The following is a 17,156-nucleotide window of genomic DNA, read 5'->3' as shown; positions in this document are numbered from 1 at the left end:
TGCAGGGAGAGTGGGAGGAGAGCGATACTGAGCACAAAAAAGAAGAAAAAAAAAAAAACAAAAAACAAACCAGGAATGACTGGAAAAGAGAAAAAAAGAAAGGAGACTTTCAACACACAACGAAAGCAAATGAGCTGGAAGACAAAGCATGTAAAAGTCAGAAGCTGCAGACGAGCAAAGCAGTGCCAACAAATGAGCTCACTTAGCTATGAAGTTATACACACGCACACACACACACACACACACACATACACACACACACACAAACTCAATGTAAATAGCTATACACAATCACAGAAAAAAATAGAAACACAGATTCCATACTAGACCAAAACATGAATGTTCGAGCTGGCATTAAGAATACGGAAACCTGGACAGGAGGGGCTCATGCTTCACAAAGACAGAAGTAGCCTGCACAATTAGAGCCACACAGAGACAAGAACACTCTGGTTGCATCTACAGAGGCAAAATTCAGTAGAAACTGGAAGCCAATATCTGGCTAACTGAGGAACCCTTATCTGCATTGGAATGAGAGAGAAAAACAATTTAGACGGGAGAGGTTTGTTGTTACTGTCGTTATTGTTTGTATTTTGCCTTGCGGGCTTGCTTTGGAAGTGTAGGTGCCATCAATAATGGCAAGAAAAAGGATTGCTCAGTCACCATTAACCCCTCAAAAATCAGCACTTCTGGAGTTCAATCTGGGTCTGGCAGCCTAATATACTTGTTCTTTACACACTTGCTCATTTCCCCCAATTTTTTTTGTGTGTGCGTGGGTAGGCAGGGGGCACTTCAGTTTAGAACAAATTGAACGTAGTAAGAGATTGCCAAAACCCAGGCCTTACTAAGGAATTCTAGTCTTCCAGAAAGGGAAGTATCTTCGAAGCAATCACAATGCCACATTACTGCACACCTGCACACCACAGCTGGCAGTCAGGAGGAACCACCCTCCAAAGAGGGAGCTAATTTGGACAAGAACATCTCCTTAAAGCAAGGCCAGATTGCAAGGCGGAGCACCATGACCAAGAAAGGTTCTTTGCCAGTGAGAGGAAGCTGCTAGTCAAGCTTCTGCAGAAACCAGCCTGCTTGCTGAGAGACTGTGTGCATCCTACGTATCACACAGATTGGGACTGAGACATGGCCACACCAGAGTGGGTTCAGAACAGACACACAACAGATAAGAGCCTAAGGCAGCAGGAGAGGAAGAGATTTTGGTTAAATCAGGACCAATCAATTTTCGCAAAATGTGACTTATCCTCCTGTCTTTTATTTTGTCACATTTTGGAGGGTCTCCTCCTTGCTCTTCAAGGAGGAGAAGGCATTTACTTACATCAAATAACCTTTCTATATACATCTCCTCATTGACCTTATCACGAAGGACATCCTGAGAGTGGCGAACGAAAGTCACGTAGGCGTCGGCCACATCCATCCCGGGTTTCTGTAATAAAAGACAGGAAAACATGAGACTGGAATTTGTAGTTTATGGCTTATGTTCCAATACCCATCCTTTTTACTCTCCCTTTGTCACTGCACCCATGTTGCCTTTGCTAAAGTCAAAGCAATCTGTAGGAGCTGGACACAATCCATCATGCACAATATAGTATATTCATAGACTGGGATGTAGAAATTGCTATTAGAAGCTCTTTGCAGAAATTAAGACTGGCTTACTAGAGGGTTTGGAATAGAGGGTCTTAGAGATTTATTTTACTGTGACTAATATTTTTTCTTGCCCCAAAAATATCTATTTTAAAATGGAGGCATTCTCTGTCTTCTTTGCATTGAAACACTCCCACCTCCACCATTTATGAATACTAAAACATACTGTCTTTCATGGTCTGTCTATAGTATATCATTTAAAAAAGTTGATGGCCAAGCCTTTCCTGATACCCCTCTCCTCTTCAAAATGATTGATGAAGTGCAAAAACATCTCTTCTTATCCAAGTCACATTTAGAGAGGTGGTTTAACCTGACGAAGTAGTGAGTGATTGCTAATCAGTTCACTCCTACAAGACATTTAACCATTTGTTATTGTTTCTCAGTACAGCCTCATAGATAGACTTAGGATTAAAAAAAGTGTGTGTGTGTGTGTGTGTGTGTGTGTGTCTGTGTGTGTGTGTGTGTGTGTGAATGTGAGAAGAATTTAATTTTTAAATAAATGAGATTTTCTGGAAAGGTAAGCAGGTGGTTTATCTAGGAGTTAGGAAATGTTTTATTGAAAAAAAAATAGAACTCAAAAAATGAAGCAGGATGTGCACTGCTTGAGATGTCGCAATCAAAGTTATCTCCAAAGAAACCTATTAAAACACTGTAATATGGGTCATTAGGAGAGCTGCCACCAACCCCTTAAATTTCCACAGTTGATATGTATGTTTGCTAATAACTAAAAAAGATTAGTTTTCATTACTGTGATTTACCTTAGATCACAAAGTATCATTTTTCTACAAGACGAGACTGTCAGGCACTGCAAATTGAAGTTAGTTAACACTTCTGTGTAATTTCCAGGGTGAAAATGAGGAAGGTTTGGAAACAGTAGGACTGTATTTTTTTTTTTCATGATACAAAGCAAACAATTATCAAGCAAAGGGCCAATGCTTGGCCCCTAGGATGCTAGTAACATTTCTTAACACCTGCTGAAACAATGACAAGGTATTAATTTGAAAAACAATGAGGACAATCCAAAGCCACAGTAGTCAACTGTTACACTTTCAAGCAATTTTCAGTGAAAGGGCTGAGCAAGTTCCATGATGGTCCTATAATGGTTGCAGTTCCATGATACAAAACAATAGAGGGTCTCCAATGCAACGTAAGTGGAAAGCTATCAGTGCTCCCCTTAGCTTGTATGCAGCCACACATCCAAGGGCATCCTCTTTAGGGTTGGGGCCCCCCCCCGACCTGGGACGTGGGAGAAACTTGTTTCCATTATTTCCCAGTTGATGTTTTTGGTATGCTTAGTCTTTTCCTGGACAACATGAGATCCAGCAGACCTTCATGGTTATTTTCATTACTCTTATTTTCTTTAAATTTATTGCCCTCAATGGGACATTTCATCTTGGTTTTTACAACTTTGATTTAAAAAAATATATGTGGTTTATTTCACCCAAACTGTTAAGAAATTCTACTTTTTTTTTTTTTTTTTGTGGGTCACACCCGGCAGCGCTCAGGGGTTACTCCTGGCTCTATGCTAGAAACTGATCCTGGCAGGCTCAGAGGACCATATGGGATGCTAGGAATTGAACCAGGGTCCTTCCGCATGCAAGGTAAACACTTTACCTCCATGCTATCTCTCCGATCCCATGAAATTCTACCTTTTTTTTTAATTAGGTAATTTATTTTACTTTTTATTTTTATATATCTCTTCCTTCAGGAAATAGAGATAAAATACCATTAAGAGACTTAAAGACTAGCAGGTCTATTGAGCTAACAGTAATCATTTGCCCCTCTTTTTATTTTTTATTTGATTTTTTAAAAATTTTTTTGTTTTTGTTTTTGTTTTAGGCCACACCCGGCGTTGCTCAGGGGTTACTCCTGGCTGTCTGCTCAGAAATAGCTCCTGGCAGGCACGGGGGACCATATGGGACACCGGGATTCGAACCGACCACCTTTGGTCCTGGATCGGCTGCTTGCAAGGCAAATGCCGCTGTGCTATCTCTCTGGGCACTTTTTTTTTTTTAATTTTTATTGTGACCAAAGTGCATTACAAATCTTTCACTGCATCATTTATGGTACATAGTGACAATTCAAATTCTACCTTTTTTTTTTTTTTTGGCCACACCTGTTTGACGCTCAGGGGTTACTCCTGGCTATGTGCTCACAAATCGCCCCTGGCTTGGGGGAACCATATGGGACGCCAGGGGATCGAAACGCAGTCCGTCCTACGCTAGCGCTTGCAAGGCAGACACCTTACCTCTAGCGCCACCTTCCTGGCCCAAATTCTACCTTTTTTTTTTTTGGTTTTTGGGCCACACCTGGTGGTGCTCAGGGGTTACTCCTGGCTGTCTGCTCAGAAATAGCTCCTGGCAGGCACGGGGGATCATATGGAACACCGGGATTCGAACCAACCACCTTTGGTCCTGGATCGGCTGCTTGCAAGGCAAACGCCACTGCGCTATCTCTCCGGGCCCGTAATCTTACTTACTTTTAGAATCAAGAAGATAAAAGTGGGTTTCAGAGGAACCAACATCAGAATAAAAGACAATCTCTGCACGAAAACATGAAATTTTCTCATTTGAATCTCCTAATCTCACCACCTTTCTTTTTAACCAGCTTCAAGTCCAATTCCTACACATTGACTTTCCCTGCTTTAATGGACCAGCAGGGGGAAGGAGTTGTTTGCAACAGGTGCAACAATAAATGAGCATTGTCACTGCCCCTGAGCTCTGGGAGAAAAGGAGAAGGCTGCCATCTGTAGCACCTGCCATGTAGATTCACAAGCTGCTTTTGCTCTGGGACAATCCAGGGTAGAGGCAAATTGCCCCTTGGCTTCTGGGATCTTGGAGAGAGCAAGTCATCATGGAGCCCTTGAAGAACAATCTGCTTACACTGACAATCTTTGGTTCTTGAGCAAAAGTTCAAGAGCCCTATTTGAAATGGCAAGGAAAGACGGAGGGATGCATTCTAAAATAAAGACTATGTGTGATTTTTAAAACATTTTACATAGTTTATTTTGTTTTTATTTGTGCGTTCTGGAGTCACACCTGATGGTGTTTGGGACTCTTCCTAGCACTGATTGAGGATCAGATGCCAGGGGTTGAATCTGATATCCAGTATGCAAAGCAAGCACTCAGCCTACTGAGCTATCTCTCTGGCCCATAATGTTGGTTTTCCACTGAATTTAGACTGCTAGAATATGATATACACTTTAGAGAACATTAAAGAAGAAGTGAACAAATAGACATATAATGGGCTCCATCATGTAATGAAAACATATTTTGTTCATCACTTGTGTAGCTTTGAGAAATACTGTCACTTTAGTTGTAGCTTGTACCTGTCTACTTCTGAACTTCAGGAAAACAAATTCCAGCTTGCACTACCCTCAGCAAACCCTAACTAGGAATGCAAATCTGCTAATCTAATACTATTCCTAAGACCAAGAGAGATGCTTTGGGAATCATGCAATGCTATGAATGACTGCTAACAGTGCTTCTCTCTCTTAGTGAGGAGAATTAAGAGACAGATCTCCAAGATTATTAATGACTAGTCTGCTCACAGACTAAACCAACAGTATGTGTGCCAAAAACCTCAAAACATATCACAGATGAATCGCAATTTTTAGAGTTAGAACAACCTGAGAGATGGTTTTCACCTAATGGTTTATTTTACCTGGATGCAGATAAACTTATTTTAAAAAAAGTGGGCTTTTTTGTTTTGTTTTGTTTTGGTTACAGATGCTTAGACCTCTCACCCCAGAGATGATGTACAAACTCCTTGGGTATTTCTAACATGTAACCAGGGCTGAGACTCACTGATTTAGTTCACTTGTGACCAAATTGCTGGAAAGAGTAAGGCTGTTGTGAAAATTAAATGCGAAGTGCCTGGCACAAACGAGTACTTGTAAGATTTGATGGTATTGGTACTATTATATTGTATATCATCAGTGTAAAATCACCATATTTTCTGCTATATCATTCTGTTACATCTTCTTCTGTCTCCCTAAAAGGTAGAGATTCTGCTAATTGACTTTCAGAAAGCCTAAAGAAACTTCAGATGTGGCATCATTTATTCACAAACACAAAATGATCGCCCGGTCAGGTACTTTTTTAAAGGTGACAGAGCCCTTTCTCCCATATACTTCATAATAGATCAAAAACCTGCTTGAAGGAAGTCGACATGAACCACATATAAATGCTAATATTTTTCTTTGTTTGGGGGTCTCACTTGACAATATTCAGGGTTTATAGCTTGAAGAACCATATGGGATGCCAGGGATCAAACCTGGACTGGCCACATGCAAGGCAAATACCTCATCTGCAGTATTCCTGTTCTAGACCTAAAATTGCCAGTATTTGACTTTATTAATTTCTGCCACCAAATATTAATTTTTGGTTGTAAGCAGGTATCAAGGACCTTGTCTGCTGGTCATCTTCCCTTATATGGCTAATATGATCTCCTTTCTGTCTGGAGGGCTACAGAAGATAGGACCCAGTGACTAGACCTTAAAATTATGAATAGAATTTTTGTTTTCTTCCTGTGGCAGACCAGATCAGCAAGAACTGATATAAGAAAGTTCATCATCTGTTTGTCTTTGGTACAGTGGGGGTAGTTTTCAATAATCTACATACAAAGCTCCTGTTGTTGGAAGGTCTAAGTACCCAGCTGAAGATGAGTCACTCTAATAGTTTCATGTGCTTTCCAATCAATCTTTACTATAAACTGTGACCTAGGTCAGATGGACCAGTTCATGGGAGGAAACTTGCCAAAATAGTGGTGGAGTTCAATAGGGCAGAGAAGGGACCACTATCGCAATGATAGTTGGAAATGATCACTCTGGACAAGAACTGGGTGCACAAAAGAGATAAAATGATATGCATGATATCCCTTCAGTAACAATATTGAAAACTGCAGTGTCTAAAAGAGAAAAAGGGAAGAAAGAGAAATAGAGAGAGAAGAAATCTTTGCCATAGAGGCAGTAAGTGGGGGAAGGAAGGAGTGATAGCAGAAGGAAAATTGGGGACATTAGTGTTAGTGGCGGGAAATGTGCACCGGTAAATGGTATTGTACATTGTATGGCTGAGACTCAATTATGAGCAACTTTGAAACTGTATCTCATGGTGATTCAATTAAAGAATTTATTTAACTAATGAAAAATTTAAAAAGAACGGAGAGTATTTTGAAATGAAAATTTAAACTTTAGGTATGGGAAAATAAATTGCCTAACATCTCTCCTCGCTGCAGGCCCAGGAGCTTTTTTTTATGATTCTCTATTATAAGGACCGTCTATCTGAAGGAGTCTGAGGTCCCTCAATGAGACGTATTATATGAATTCAAAGCATAATTATTGATTGTACATTCTTTCATTAAACAAATAAAATATATGCTAATGCTAAAGTCACTCCAATTTTCCATTTTGCCATCCTTTGAGAAATAAGCCAATAAACCATTACACACTTAGCTTCCCGGGGAAATGAATTTAAATGTTAATATAAATCCTTTTAGAAAAAAACAAATTTCCACAAATAAGTATTTGAACAAGGAGAGTACTTAACCACGTTCAGAATGAGAACAGTTCAGAACGAGACCCTTGGTGGCTGTTGAGATAAGCTCTCTAAATTTAATATTTTATAGCAGACTCCCACCTCTTTTGTTAGAAATGGAGAAAACAGAATCATTTTCTTTTTCCCTTTATTGCTCAGTATATTTAAATTGCTCCAATTTTATTTTGCTAATAGGCAGGGCCAAGTCTGTCTATAAATGTAGCCTGATTTATCACAGGTAATCCCACACTCAAGCGTTCCTGGGTAGTACTTAACCTCAATTTAAATGTAAATTTTGGGCAACTTCTAGTGCTTTATCTGTGAACTTTGAGAGCTCTCTTTCTTATTGCGGTCTGAACTAATTATAAATAGTTTTCCAGGGCTTTCTTAAAACAAGGGCAAAATTGACCCCCAAATGAACAAATTTAGACTTTGTTTAAAAATATCTGTGACTCTCAGGTCCATGTCTACTTCATAATTCTGCTCTCAAGATGTGCAGGCGAGAATGGAGGGGAAATGGGTGGAACAGAATGAAATCTACCCGAAGGACCAAGGTTAATGAAGATGGAAGTGAACTGGAGTTTCCCTCACTCAAGCTCTCCTTTTCTCATGAAAGAAATTATATGTTAGGATGATCTGAAAATTTTTATCAAGAAGTATTCTTGACTGCCCTTCTTCTAGTGATTCAAGTGAGGTATGTATAATTCAGCAACAACAAATGCAAATGGCACCATGAACATTCTCAAAAAGTTTTGAAAAAATAACCCCACGAAAGCAATTTTCAAATACTCACAGGTACATCCACATATTTGGAAGCTGCCTTCACCTGAAGAGGAAAGAAGAGAGGGAAGTGAGGCTGGTATTTATGTTTAATTGTTCACAGCTCGATGCTGTATTACCACCAGAGTTAAAACAATATGCTGGCACATGGAGCTGACCAGGAAACACAGAAAGGTACTAAAAAATAAAATCTGTCTGCTATTTTCTTCCCAAGCTATAGAGACATGGCTTCGGAGAAAAATAGAAGGCAGAAGGAGAGGCAGGGGAACAAAGATGAGAGAAGAGATAAGGAGAGAAAGAAAATATGTTTTCACCGATTTGTATTTTGTAGGTGGAAAGCTTTGAGAACAGTTCTGCACGCTAAATCCAAACCTGTTTTTAGGGTGGTACATAGTCCTAATTGGGATCCATGGTTGCAATCTCATTGCTTTGTTCTCCAAAATTTGATAATAAGTTTGTCCTAATTGAATCTTTCAGCTTTTCATTTCAGTTAACTCTTAAGAGGAGGGAACATGGTGGAGTTGGTGGTAGGGAAATGAATGACTATGGGTGGGTACCATAATTCTTTAAAAATCCAGAAAGGAAGTATTGATATGCTTATTAAATTTACCTTCAGTTTTGGGAAGCAAGTATAACTGAGTATTATAATAGGGAAAAAAAATTTGGACTCAGTCCCAGGACTCAATACATGGCTCCATGATATGTAAGCTATGAGAGCTTGGGTAAGTTACTTTACTTTTTTGAGTCTCATTTGCTTCCTCTACAAATGGAGATAAATATTAATAGATGAGACTGGAGCAATCGCACAGCAGTAGGGTGTTTGCCTTGCATGCAGCTGACCTGGGATAGATACGGGTTTAATCCCTGGCATCCTATATGGTCCCCCACACCTGCCAGGAGCAATTTCTGAGTGCAAAGCCAGGAGTAACCCCTGAGCACTGCTGGATGTGCCCCCTCCCCAAAATATTAATAGATACCTATTTCAGTGAGCTGATAGAAGAGTAAATACACATGAAGTTTGGGAAGTAAGAAACAAATGTGAAATAAAACCAACCTTACATGAATGAATGTGTATGCTATGAAAATCGAGTGAAAAATTTGGTTCAAGGAACAAAACCATGAATCAGTTTTGATCAAATTTTTTTTTTTTTAGGCAAAGACGAGACTGATAGGCTACATTTGATATTTGAGGTCAGAGTTTTGACTTTATAGAAGAATGAAAAGACAGATTGTACAAAAAGCAGTTAGGATGCCTTTTTGCCTTATTGATAGACTTCTTTTCATGTGACTGAAACCAATATATAGAATCATATACATTTTCCACTCCTTCTTTTTCTTGAAAAGCCACTTTAAAAAATATTAATTCCTAAGGAACAAATGCCAATGAGTCAATAAAGTGGGTCAGAAAAAGAATTCAGGATTTAGTATTAAATTTGTTTTGTTTTGTTTTGTTTTGGGGGGGGGCATACCTGGAGAAACTCAGGGCTAACTCCCGGCTCTGCACTCAGAAATTATTTATGATGATTCTCAGGGTAACATATGAGATGCTGGGGATTGAATTTAGGTTGTTCCTGAGTAAGCCAAGTGCCTTAATCCTTGTACTAACTCTCTGGTCCCTAGAATTAAACATTCTAAAATGAGCTTCCAGAGTCTTATTAAGAATGATGCCTGAGCACAGAGCCAAAACCATGAACATCAACAGATGTGACCCATTAAAAACAATAACAACAGAAAATTCTAAAATGCCAGAACTCCTTGAATCAGAGATAAAGACCTCAATGCCCTTAATGGTGATTTCTAGATTTTTAGGACAGGATGAAACTATACTTTGAAAAGTTGGTATCGTGATGGAATTAGAAAATTTGAGAAAGTGCTTCATAAACTATAATAAACTTTACACATATCTATTAATTATTGAGAGAACAATGCACCCTATCTTCTGAAATCATTGCCAGCACACCCAAGGTATTTCTAGCTTCTTTTGTCATATTTTCTCTTAGATCCTTATACATTCTTTTTCCAGTAACAATTCAGAAATTTTGTACAGTCTATATCCTACATTTCTTACCCCTGCTGAATTTTCTATGATTCATTTGGTACCTGGTTAAAAAGGGCACCCATAAAACTAGGGCAGAAGTTAAGGATGGAGAAAAAAGGAAGAAAGGAAGGAAAGAAGAGAGCAAGAGGAAAAGGGGAGAGAGGAAAGCAAGTACTGGCAAGTACTGGCTTTAAGGTGTTTAAATAATTAACAGAAAATGGAGCATATCAGGAAATAATTATAATGGATAGACGAGTATCTAGAGATGAATCCAAAGGTGTTAGAACTAATTGATTTATGATAAAGAAGCAAGAAACACAAAGTGGAAAAGGAAAGCTTCTTCAACAAGTGGTTTTGGGAAAACTGGTCATCAACATGCAAAAAAATGAACAAAGATCTCTCCTTAACACCATGCACAAAGTCAAATAAAAATGGATTAAAGGGGCCGGGCGGTGGCGCTGGAGGTAAGGTGCCTGCCTTGCCTGCGCTAACCTAGGACGGACCGCGGTTCGATCCCCCGGCGTCCCATATGGTCCCCCAAGAAGCCAGGAGCAACTTCTGAGCGCATAGCCAGGAGTAACCCCTGAGCCTCACAGGGTGTGGCCCAAAAACAACAAAAAAAAATGGATTAAAGACCTTTATATATAGAGGAAAATGTAGATAGAACAATCCATGACATTGAATCTAAAGGCATCTTCAAGTACGAAACAACATTGGCCAAGCAACTGGAAGCAACGATAAACAAATAGAACTACATTAAACTCAGAAGCTTCTATTTCTCAAAGGAAATAGTGACTAAGATACAAAGACTAGCCATGGAACGGGAGAAACTATTCACTCAATACCTGTCAGATAAGGAGTTAATATATAAGTCATACAGAGTTCTGACTGAACTTTACAAGAAAAAAATTTTAACTCTATTAAACAATGGGAAGAAGAAATGAACAGAATTTCCTCAAAAAACAAAAATGGCCAAAAAGCAAATAAAAAATGCTACTCATCATCTGAGAGATGCAAATCAAAACAAAAATGAGATATCATCTGACACTACACATCATGAAAAACAAGAACTACGGTGCTGGTGTGGATGCAGAGAGAAAGAATCTCTCAATCACTACTGGTAAAAATGGAGGTTGGTTCAGCCTTTTTTGGGAGACAACATGAATATTCCTTAAAAAATTAGAAATTGGGGCTCGGAGAGATAGCATAGAGGTAGGGTGTTTGCCTTGCATGCAGAAGGAAGGTGATTCAAATCCTGGCATCCCATATAATCCCCCAAGCCTGCCAGGAGCAATTTCTGAGTGTAGAGCCAGGAGTAACCCCTGAGCACTGCCCGGTGTGACCCAAAAACCATAAAACAAAACAAAACAAAACAAAAACTAGAAATTGAGCTTTCATATGACCCAGCAATACCATTCCTAGAAATATACTCCCAGAACACAAAAACACAATACAAAAATACCCTTTGTACTTCTTATTTAGTGCAGCACTGTTTAGCAATAGTCAGAATCTGGAAGCAACTCAGATGCCCAGAAATAAATAGTGGCTAAAGAAACTATAGTCCATTTATATAATGGAATACTATGCAGCCATTAGGAAAAAATGAAGTCATGAAATTTGCTTCTAAATGGATATTCACTCATGCTGAGTGAAATGAGCCAGAGGGAAAGGGGTAGACACAGAATAATCTCACTCTTCTGTGGGTTATAAGAAAAACAAGAGATAGTATGGTAGTAACATTCAGAGATAATAGAGCCAAAGGTCAGGATGTCCATCTCAGAGTAGAAAGCTTGTTACATAGACCAGTAAGTATAGCTAGAATAGAGAAGAGTCTATTAGGACAATGATAGTTGGATAGTTGGAACTGATCATTCTAGATAAGAACTTAATGCTGAAAGTGGAGGAATTATAGGCAAATCACCCCTCCATTAACAATAATGAAAACCAGTGTCAGAAAGGAAAGACAGAAAGAGAGAGAGAGAAGCAAGTTACCTGTCCTAGAGCATGGCATGGCAGGGATAGGGGAGGGAGATGAGAGATATTGGTGATGGTGAAGGATGGTGTACGTTGTATGGCTGAAACCCAACAATGAACAATTTTGTAACCATGGTGATTAAATAAAGCAATAAAAAATCATGCACGAGTCAGTCTAAATGCCTATAAATTTGCCTATAAAGCTGACTAGAAAGATTGGTGGATGAAGGAAATGACTATGGACTATTAATGGGACTTAAGAAAGCCATTCCAGATTTTGACCAATTAAGATTGCTACTAAAAAATTCCCTTAATCTTTCCACTGAATTTTTTTTCAAAATTTAGTTCAGGTAAAAAACAACAACAAAGCTTTTCTTTCTTTCAAGTTCCTCCATTTATAATATCTAATATTTACTTATTGCTTTTCAATTTGCAAAGCACTATCTATCTTAGTTTCTTTTTTAAACCAATCTGCAAAATGTTATTTTTGTTCTTCATTTACATTTAAGAACACTAAACCCCTGAGATTTCAAGGAACTTATTTGCTCACATTCTCAACCAGAGGGCAGAGATGCCAAGATCCACAGGAAATCTCTTGAGCTTCAGTATTTCCTTTGGAATTTCTGATCTACCTCTCATAGGTAGAAAGTACAATAAATTCAGAAATAACGGAAAAGTAGAATCTCAAAAATAATTCTTTTCATCCAGAAAGCACCCCCTTTACTCCAAAAAAACTGGTGCTTGGCAATTGGTAGGAGTTTTGCTACAGCTGAAATGATCAACCTTTAAACACACCCACTCTCCATTTACCACTAACATGCAGTTCCAATCTGGAGAGAATGACACCAGTCAAATTCTGTTCTTTGCAAGGCAGTTCGAGGAGCTGTGCCAACCTCTGTGTCATGAATGAAAACCATCCATTCTCTGATATATACCTATTGTCAATATCTTAGGTTTATTTTTTATATAATAACTGTTGACATGTGTTTATTCCTATTAATTTTTTTCCTTTTCTCATAATAAAAGGGGGAAGTCCACCTCAGAGTGAATGGTAGTCCTATGGTTGTTTACAAATATTTTGAACCTAATTTTTTATTTATTTATTTTAATTTTTTTTGGTTTTTGGGCCACACCCGGTGGTGCTCAGGGCTTACTCCTGGCTGTCTGCTCAGAAATAGCTCCTGGCAGGCACGGGGGACCATATGGGCACTGGGATTCGAACCAAACACCTTTGATTCTGGATCGGCTGCTTGCAAGGCAAACACTGCTGTGCTATCTCTCTGGGCCCTAATTTTTTATTCCTGCCATTGAATTTTCAAAGGAGATGTTAATAATAAGGTCAAGAACATCTGGATATTTTCTAAAAAAAAATTAAGAGCAGAGAGATAGTACAGAGGTTAAAATGATTGCCTTGTTTATGCTGACATTACTTTAATCCCTGGCACTGCATATATTAGTCCCCTGAGCACCACATAGGGTTAATCCTGAGCAAAGAGCCAGAGATAGCCCCTGAGCATCACTGGGTATGATTCCCACAAAGGAAAATGAAAGCAAAGGCAATTTATCTGAAAAAATTCTAAAGGCAAAGAAGATGAATCATCTTTATGTAATAATTAAGGAGTTTTCATATAGAAGGATTGAACTTGTTTATGGCATTCTAGAGCAACTTTCTCAACTGCAAATATTCCAAGAAAACTACAATATTTGTGTAAATTAAAGGCTATGGCACAAGATGGGGAGCCAACTGGTAGGACAATGAGGTCACAGGAAAGAAAGATTGGAAAAGCACCAAGGTTGGAGAAAGGTTAAAATATTGCTCCAGAACACCGAATCAGAATATAAGTAAAATGACTGGGGCCCCAGAGGAAGTACAGATCAGTGAGGAAATGTCCAGCTCTGTTAGTCAACACCTCCCTATTTTAATAGGTAAAATAAAGGCTCCCTTTATGCCTTTGATGTGAGCCTTTCTTTTATGTGAAAAATTAACCAAATGTTCTTTCCATTTCTGTTACTCTAGTCTCTTCTTAAGTAGTAGGAAGTTGTCATCAATTTTTCAAAGGTGGTTTCTGGAGATATGGCAAAATAAGCACATATTTATAATCAGGATTCTAACTCTTGTTTCTGGAAGTTGTTCTGTCTAACATGAATTGAGTGACCTTTAAGCATCACATGCCTTTTATATACCCATAGGAAAATGCTATACTCTAAATGGACAGGAAAGTTTAAACTTTCTAATCCACCAGGACTTTGGAATTATGTCCAAATATATATGTTGGGAATCCAAGCATACATCAGCTTTCTCTAGATCAATAAATAACAGACCTTATAAGCTATATAAGATCATTTCCCATGTGATGTATGTTATTTTTATAAATGACACTTATTTTTTATTTTTGTCATTGGAGCAAATGCAGCAATATTCAGGAAGAGAGCACTGGTTCTACATTTAGAAATTACTCTTGGAGGTGCTAGGAAGATTATACAAAATTCATGAAATTGAACCTGGTTTGGCTCTGCGCAAAGCAGATGCCCATCCCATCACTATGGTCCCGAATGACACTCATTTTTTAAAAAGCATTATTTACAGAACTTTGCCATTTAATGTTTCTCATCTTAGGTTGTTTAAGGTGTTTTTGTATGTAATTTCCTTGACCTTTTTAAACTTAATATAGTATTAATGATTCTGGCTATTGTGAATAGTGCTGCAATGAACATAGGAATGCAGAGGTATTTTCTTTATTCTGATTTTGGCTTCCTAGGGTATATTTCTAGGAGTGGTATTGTTGTATCATATAGAAGCTCAATTTCTAGTTTTTGAGGAATATCCACATTATTTTCCAAAAAAAATTCGACACCCCAAAACAGTCACAACAGTTGATAGTTCTATCAGCAGTGAGAACTACTCTATCAGAATGAGAACCCCTTTCTTTCCATATCTGCACCAACACTTGTTGCTGTTGGTCTCTGATATGTGCCAGTCTTTCTGGTGTGATGTGATATCTCATTGTTGTTTTTATTTGCAGCTATCTGATTAATGATGTGGAACATTTATTCATGTGCTGTTTGGCTGTATTTCTTCATTGAGGAAATGTCTATCACAAAATCCAGACTCAGGAAACAACCTAAGTGCCCAAGAACAGATGAGTGGATAAAGAAACTGTGGTACACCTACACAATGGAATCGTATAATTTGCTTATACATAGATATTGAGAGTATTATGCTAAGTGAAATGCATCAGAGAAAGAGGGATAGGCACAGAATAATCACTCTCATATGTGGAATATAAAAAACAAAAAAATAAAAGATAATATAATAATAATAATATTCAGAAACAAAGAGACAAGGGCCAGGAGGACCTATTGCCATGATAAGAAATTTGCCACAAATTTTGGGAGAGAGCATTAGGACAGAGAAGGGGCCACTATCACAAATGATAGTTGAAAATGCTCACTTTGGATAACAAATGGGAATGACAAAAAAGATAAATACTCCTTCAGTCACAATAATGCCAACCACAGTGTCTAAAAAGGGGAAAAAATGAGAGAGGGAGAAAAGAAAGAGAGAAAGAAAGAAAGAAAGAAAGAAAGAAAGAAAGAAAGAAAGAAAGAAAGAAAGGAAAGAAAGAAAGAAAGAGAAAGAAAGAAGAATAGAAAAGAAAAGAAGAAAGAAAATAAAAAGAAAGAAAAAAGAAAGAGAGGAAAAAGAGAGCGGAGAGGAGAGAGAGAGAATGCCCCAGAGGCAGGCAAAGACGGCTGAGGGTAGAGTGTGAAGTAAATTGAGGATATTAGTGGTAAGAAATGTACACTGGTGAATGGTGGTGTACATTGTATGACTGAAACTCAATCATGAACAACTTTGTAAGTGTGAAAAAAACCCAACTGTATTATATGAACAATCTTATAACCACAGTGTTCAAATAAAGTAATTCAAAAGGAATATAGATTTCTAGTAAAGGTCATAAGATAGGCTCTAGTATTGGCCAGAATTTGATGTTGGGCATTTGCTTTTTCTAGTTTGATATTTTAAAACAATTTACTTAATATCTCTAACCTCCTCTGTGAAGGGGACAAGAGTGATGTTACTAAAAGGGAGTCTGTGTGGACTAAATGATGTGTGTAGCACAAAACTGGGCATATCGTAGAAGAGCTACTAAACATAGCTATTCAGATCAGGATTATAGCAATGATTAGTTTCTTGGATTGACAATCCCTATAAAACTTGTCTGAGACAATGATGACAATTTTACCTGGAGATCATGAATAATTTCTTGTCATAAAGGGATACTGGGATATCCCCTAGGTTACCAGCAGGAACCAGAGCTGATTCCCAGTCTGGCATACTTCCTGCCAGTTCTGTCAACACCTTATCCACTGAGAAGTCACCTTCCAAATCTGAGGCAGAATAAAAGCTTTATTCTCTCCAACAGCATAAATGAGTTCATGTACAAGTGACAGGGTAGTTCTCTGGACTAGACTGCGCTGCTTTTTCTTATAATATATATCTACTGTTCTCTTGAACAAGCATATGCCTCCAAATCAAAGGTGATCATTTCCCCCAAACACCTGATTTGATTTCTTCCCTCCCTCCCTCCTTCACTCCCCCTCCTTTCCTTTTCTCCTTCCTGCCTGCCTTTCCTTTCCTTCCTGCTTTCCTTTCCTTCCTGCCTTTCCCTCCCTCCTTCCTACCTTCCCTTCCTTCCTGCCTTCCCTTCTTTCCCTCTTCCCTGCCTTCCTTCCCTTCCTTCCTGCCTTCCCTTCTCTCCTTTCTGCCTTTCCCGCCCTCCCTCCTTCCTTTCCCTTCCCTCCCTCCCTCCTTCCTTCCTTCCTTCCTTCCTTCCTTCCTTCCTTCCTTCCTTCCTTCCTTCCTTCCTTCCTTCCTTCCTTCCTTCCTTCCTTCCTTCCTTCCTTCCTTCCTTCCTTCTTCCTTCCTTCCTTCCTTCGTCTTCCCTCTTTTCTTCCCCTCCCTGCTTTCCTCCCCCCATATCTCCCTCCCTCTCTCTTTTCCTTCATTCCTTTTCTCCCCTGCTCCCTTCCTGCTAAAGTTTGTGTTTTAGGCTTACAATGTTATTGCATCACCATCACTAGCAAACTTCCCCCCAAATACTCCACACTGTCAAGGATTATTTTCTGGGGACCACTGAGTAGAGATTCAACTACTCTTGCGTGTACTAAAATAG

At 38.7% G+C, this 17,156-nt stretch overlaps 1 protein-coding gene across 4 annotated transcripts in view; it reads right to left on the bottom strand.

Moving 5' to 3' along the window:
• The window catches only part of CADPS (calcium dependent secretion activator), a 569,958-nt gene that overhangs the window by 41,997 nt on the left and 510,805 nt on the right, over window positions 1–17,156 (bottom strand). For all 4 annotated transcript variants that reach the window (XM_049777276.1, XM_049777275.1, XM_049777273.1 and 1 more), the window contains 2 exons: window positions 7,981–8,013; window positions 1,328–1,435 (listed from right to left, as the gene is read on the bottom strand). In XM_049777276.1, the coding sequence (XP_049633233.1) occupies window positions 1,328–1,435; window positions 7,981–8,013 (141 nt within the window). The remainder of the gene's footprint in view (window positions 1–1,327; window positions 1,436–7,980; window positions 8,014–17,156) is intronic.

Source organism: Suncus etruscus, chromosome 7 (genome assembly GCF_024139225.1).
Source record: "Suncus etruscus isolate mSunEtr1 chromosome 7, mSunEtr1.pri.cur, whole genome shotgun sequence".
NCBI classification, from domain to species: Eukaryota; Metazoa; Chordata; class Mammalia; order Eulipotyphla; family Soricidae; genus Suncus; species Suncus etruscus.
Note: the sequence above shows the minus strand (reverse complement) of the source record. Positions and strands in the feature narration are given on the sequence as shown.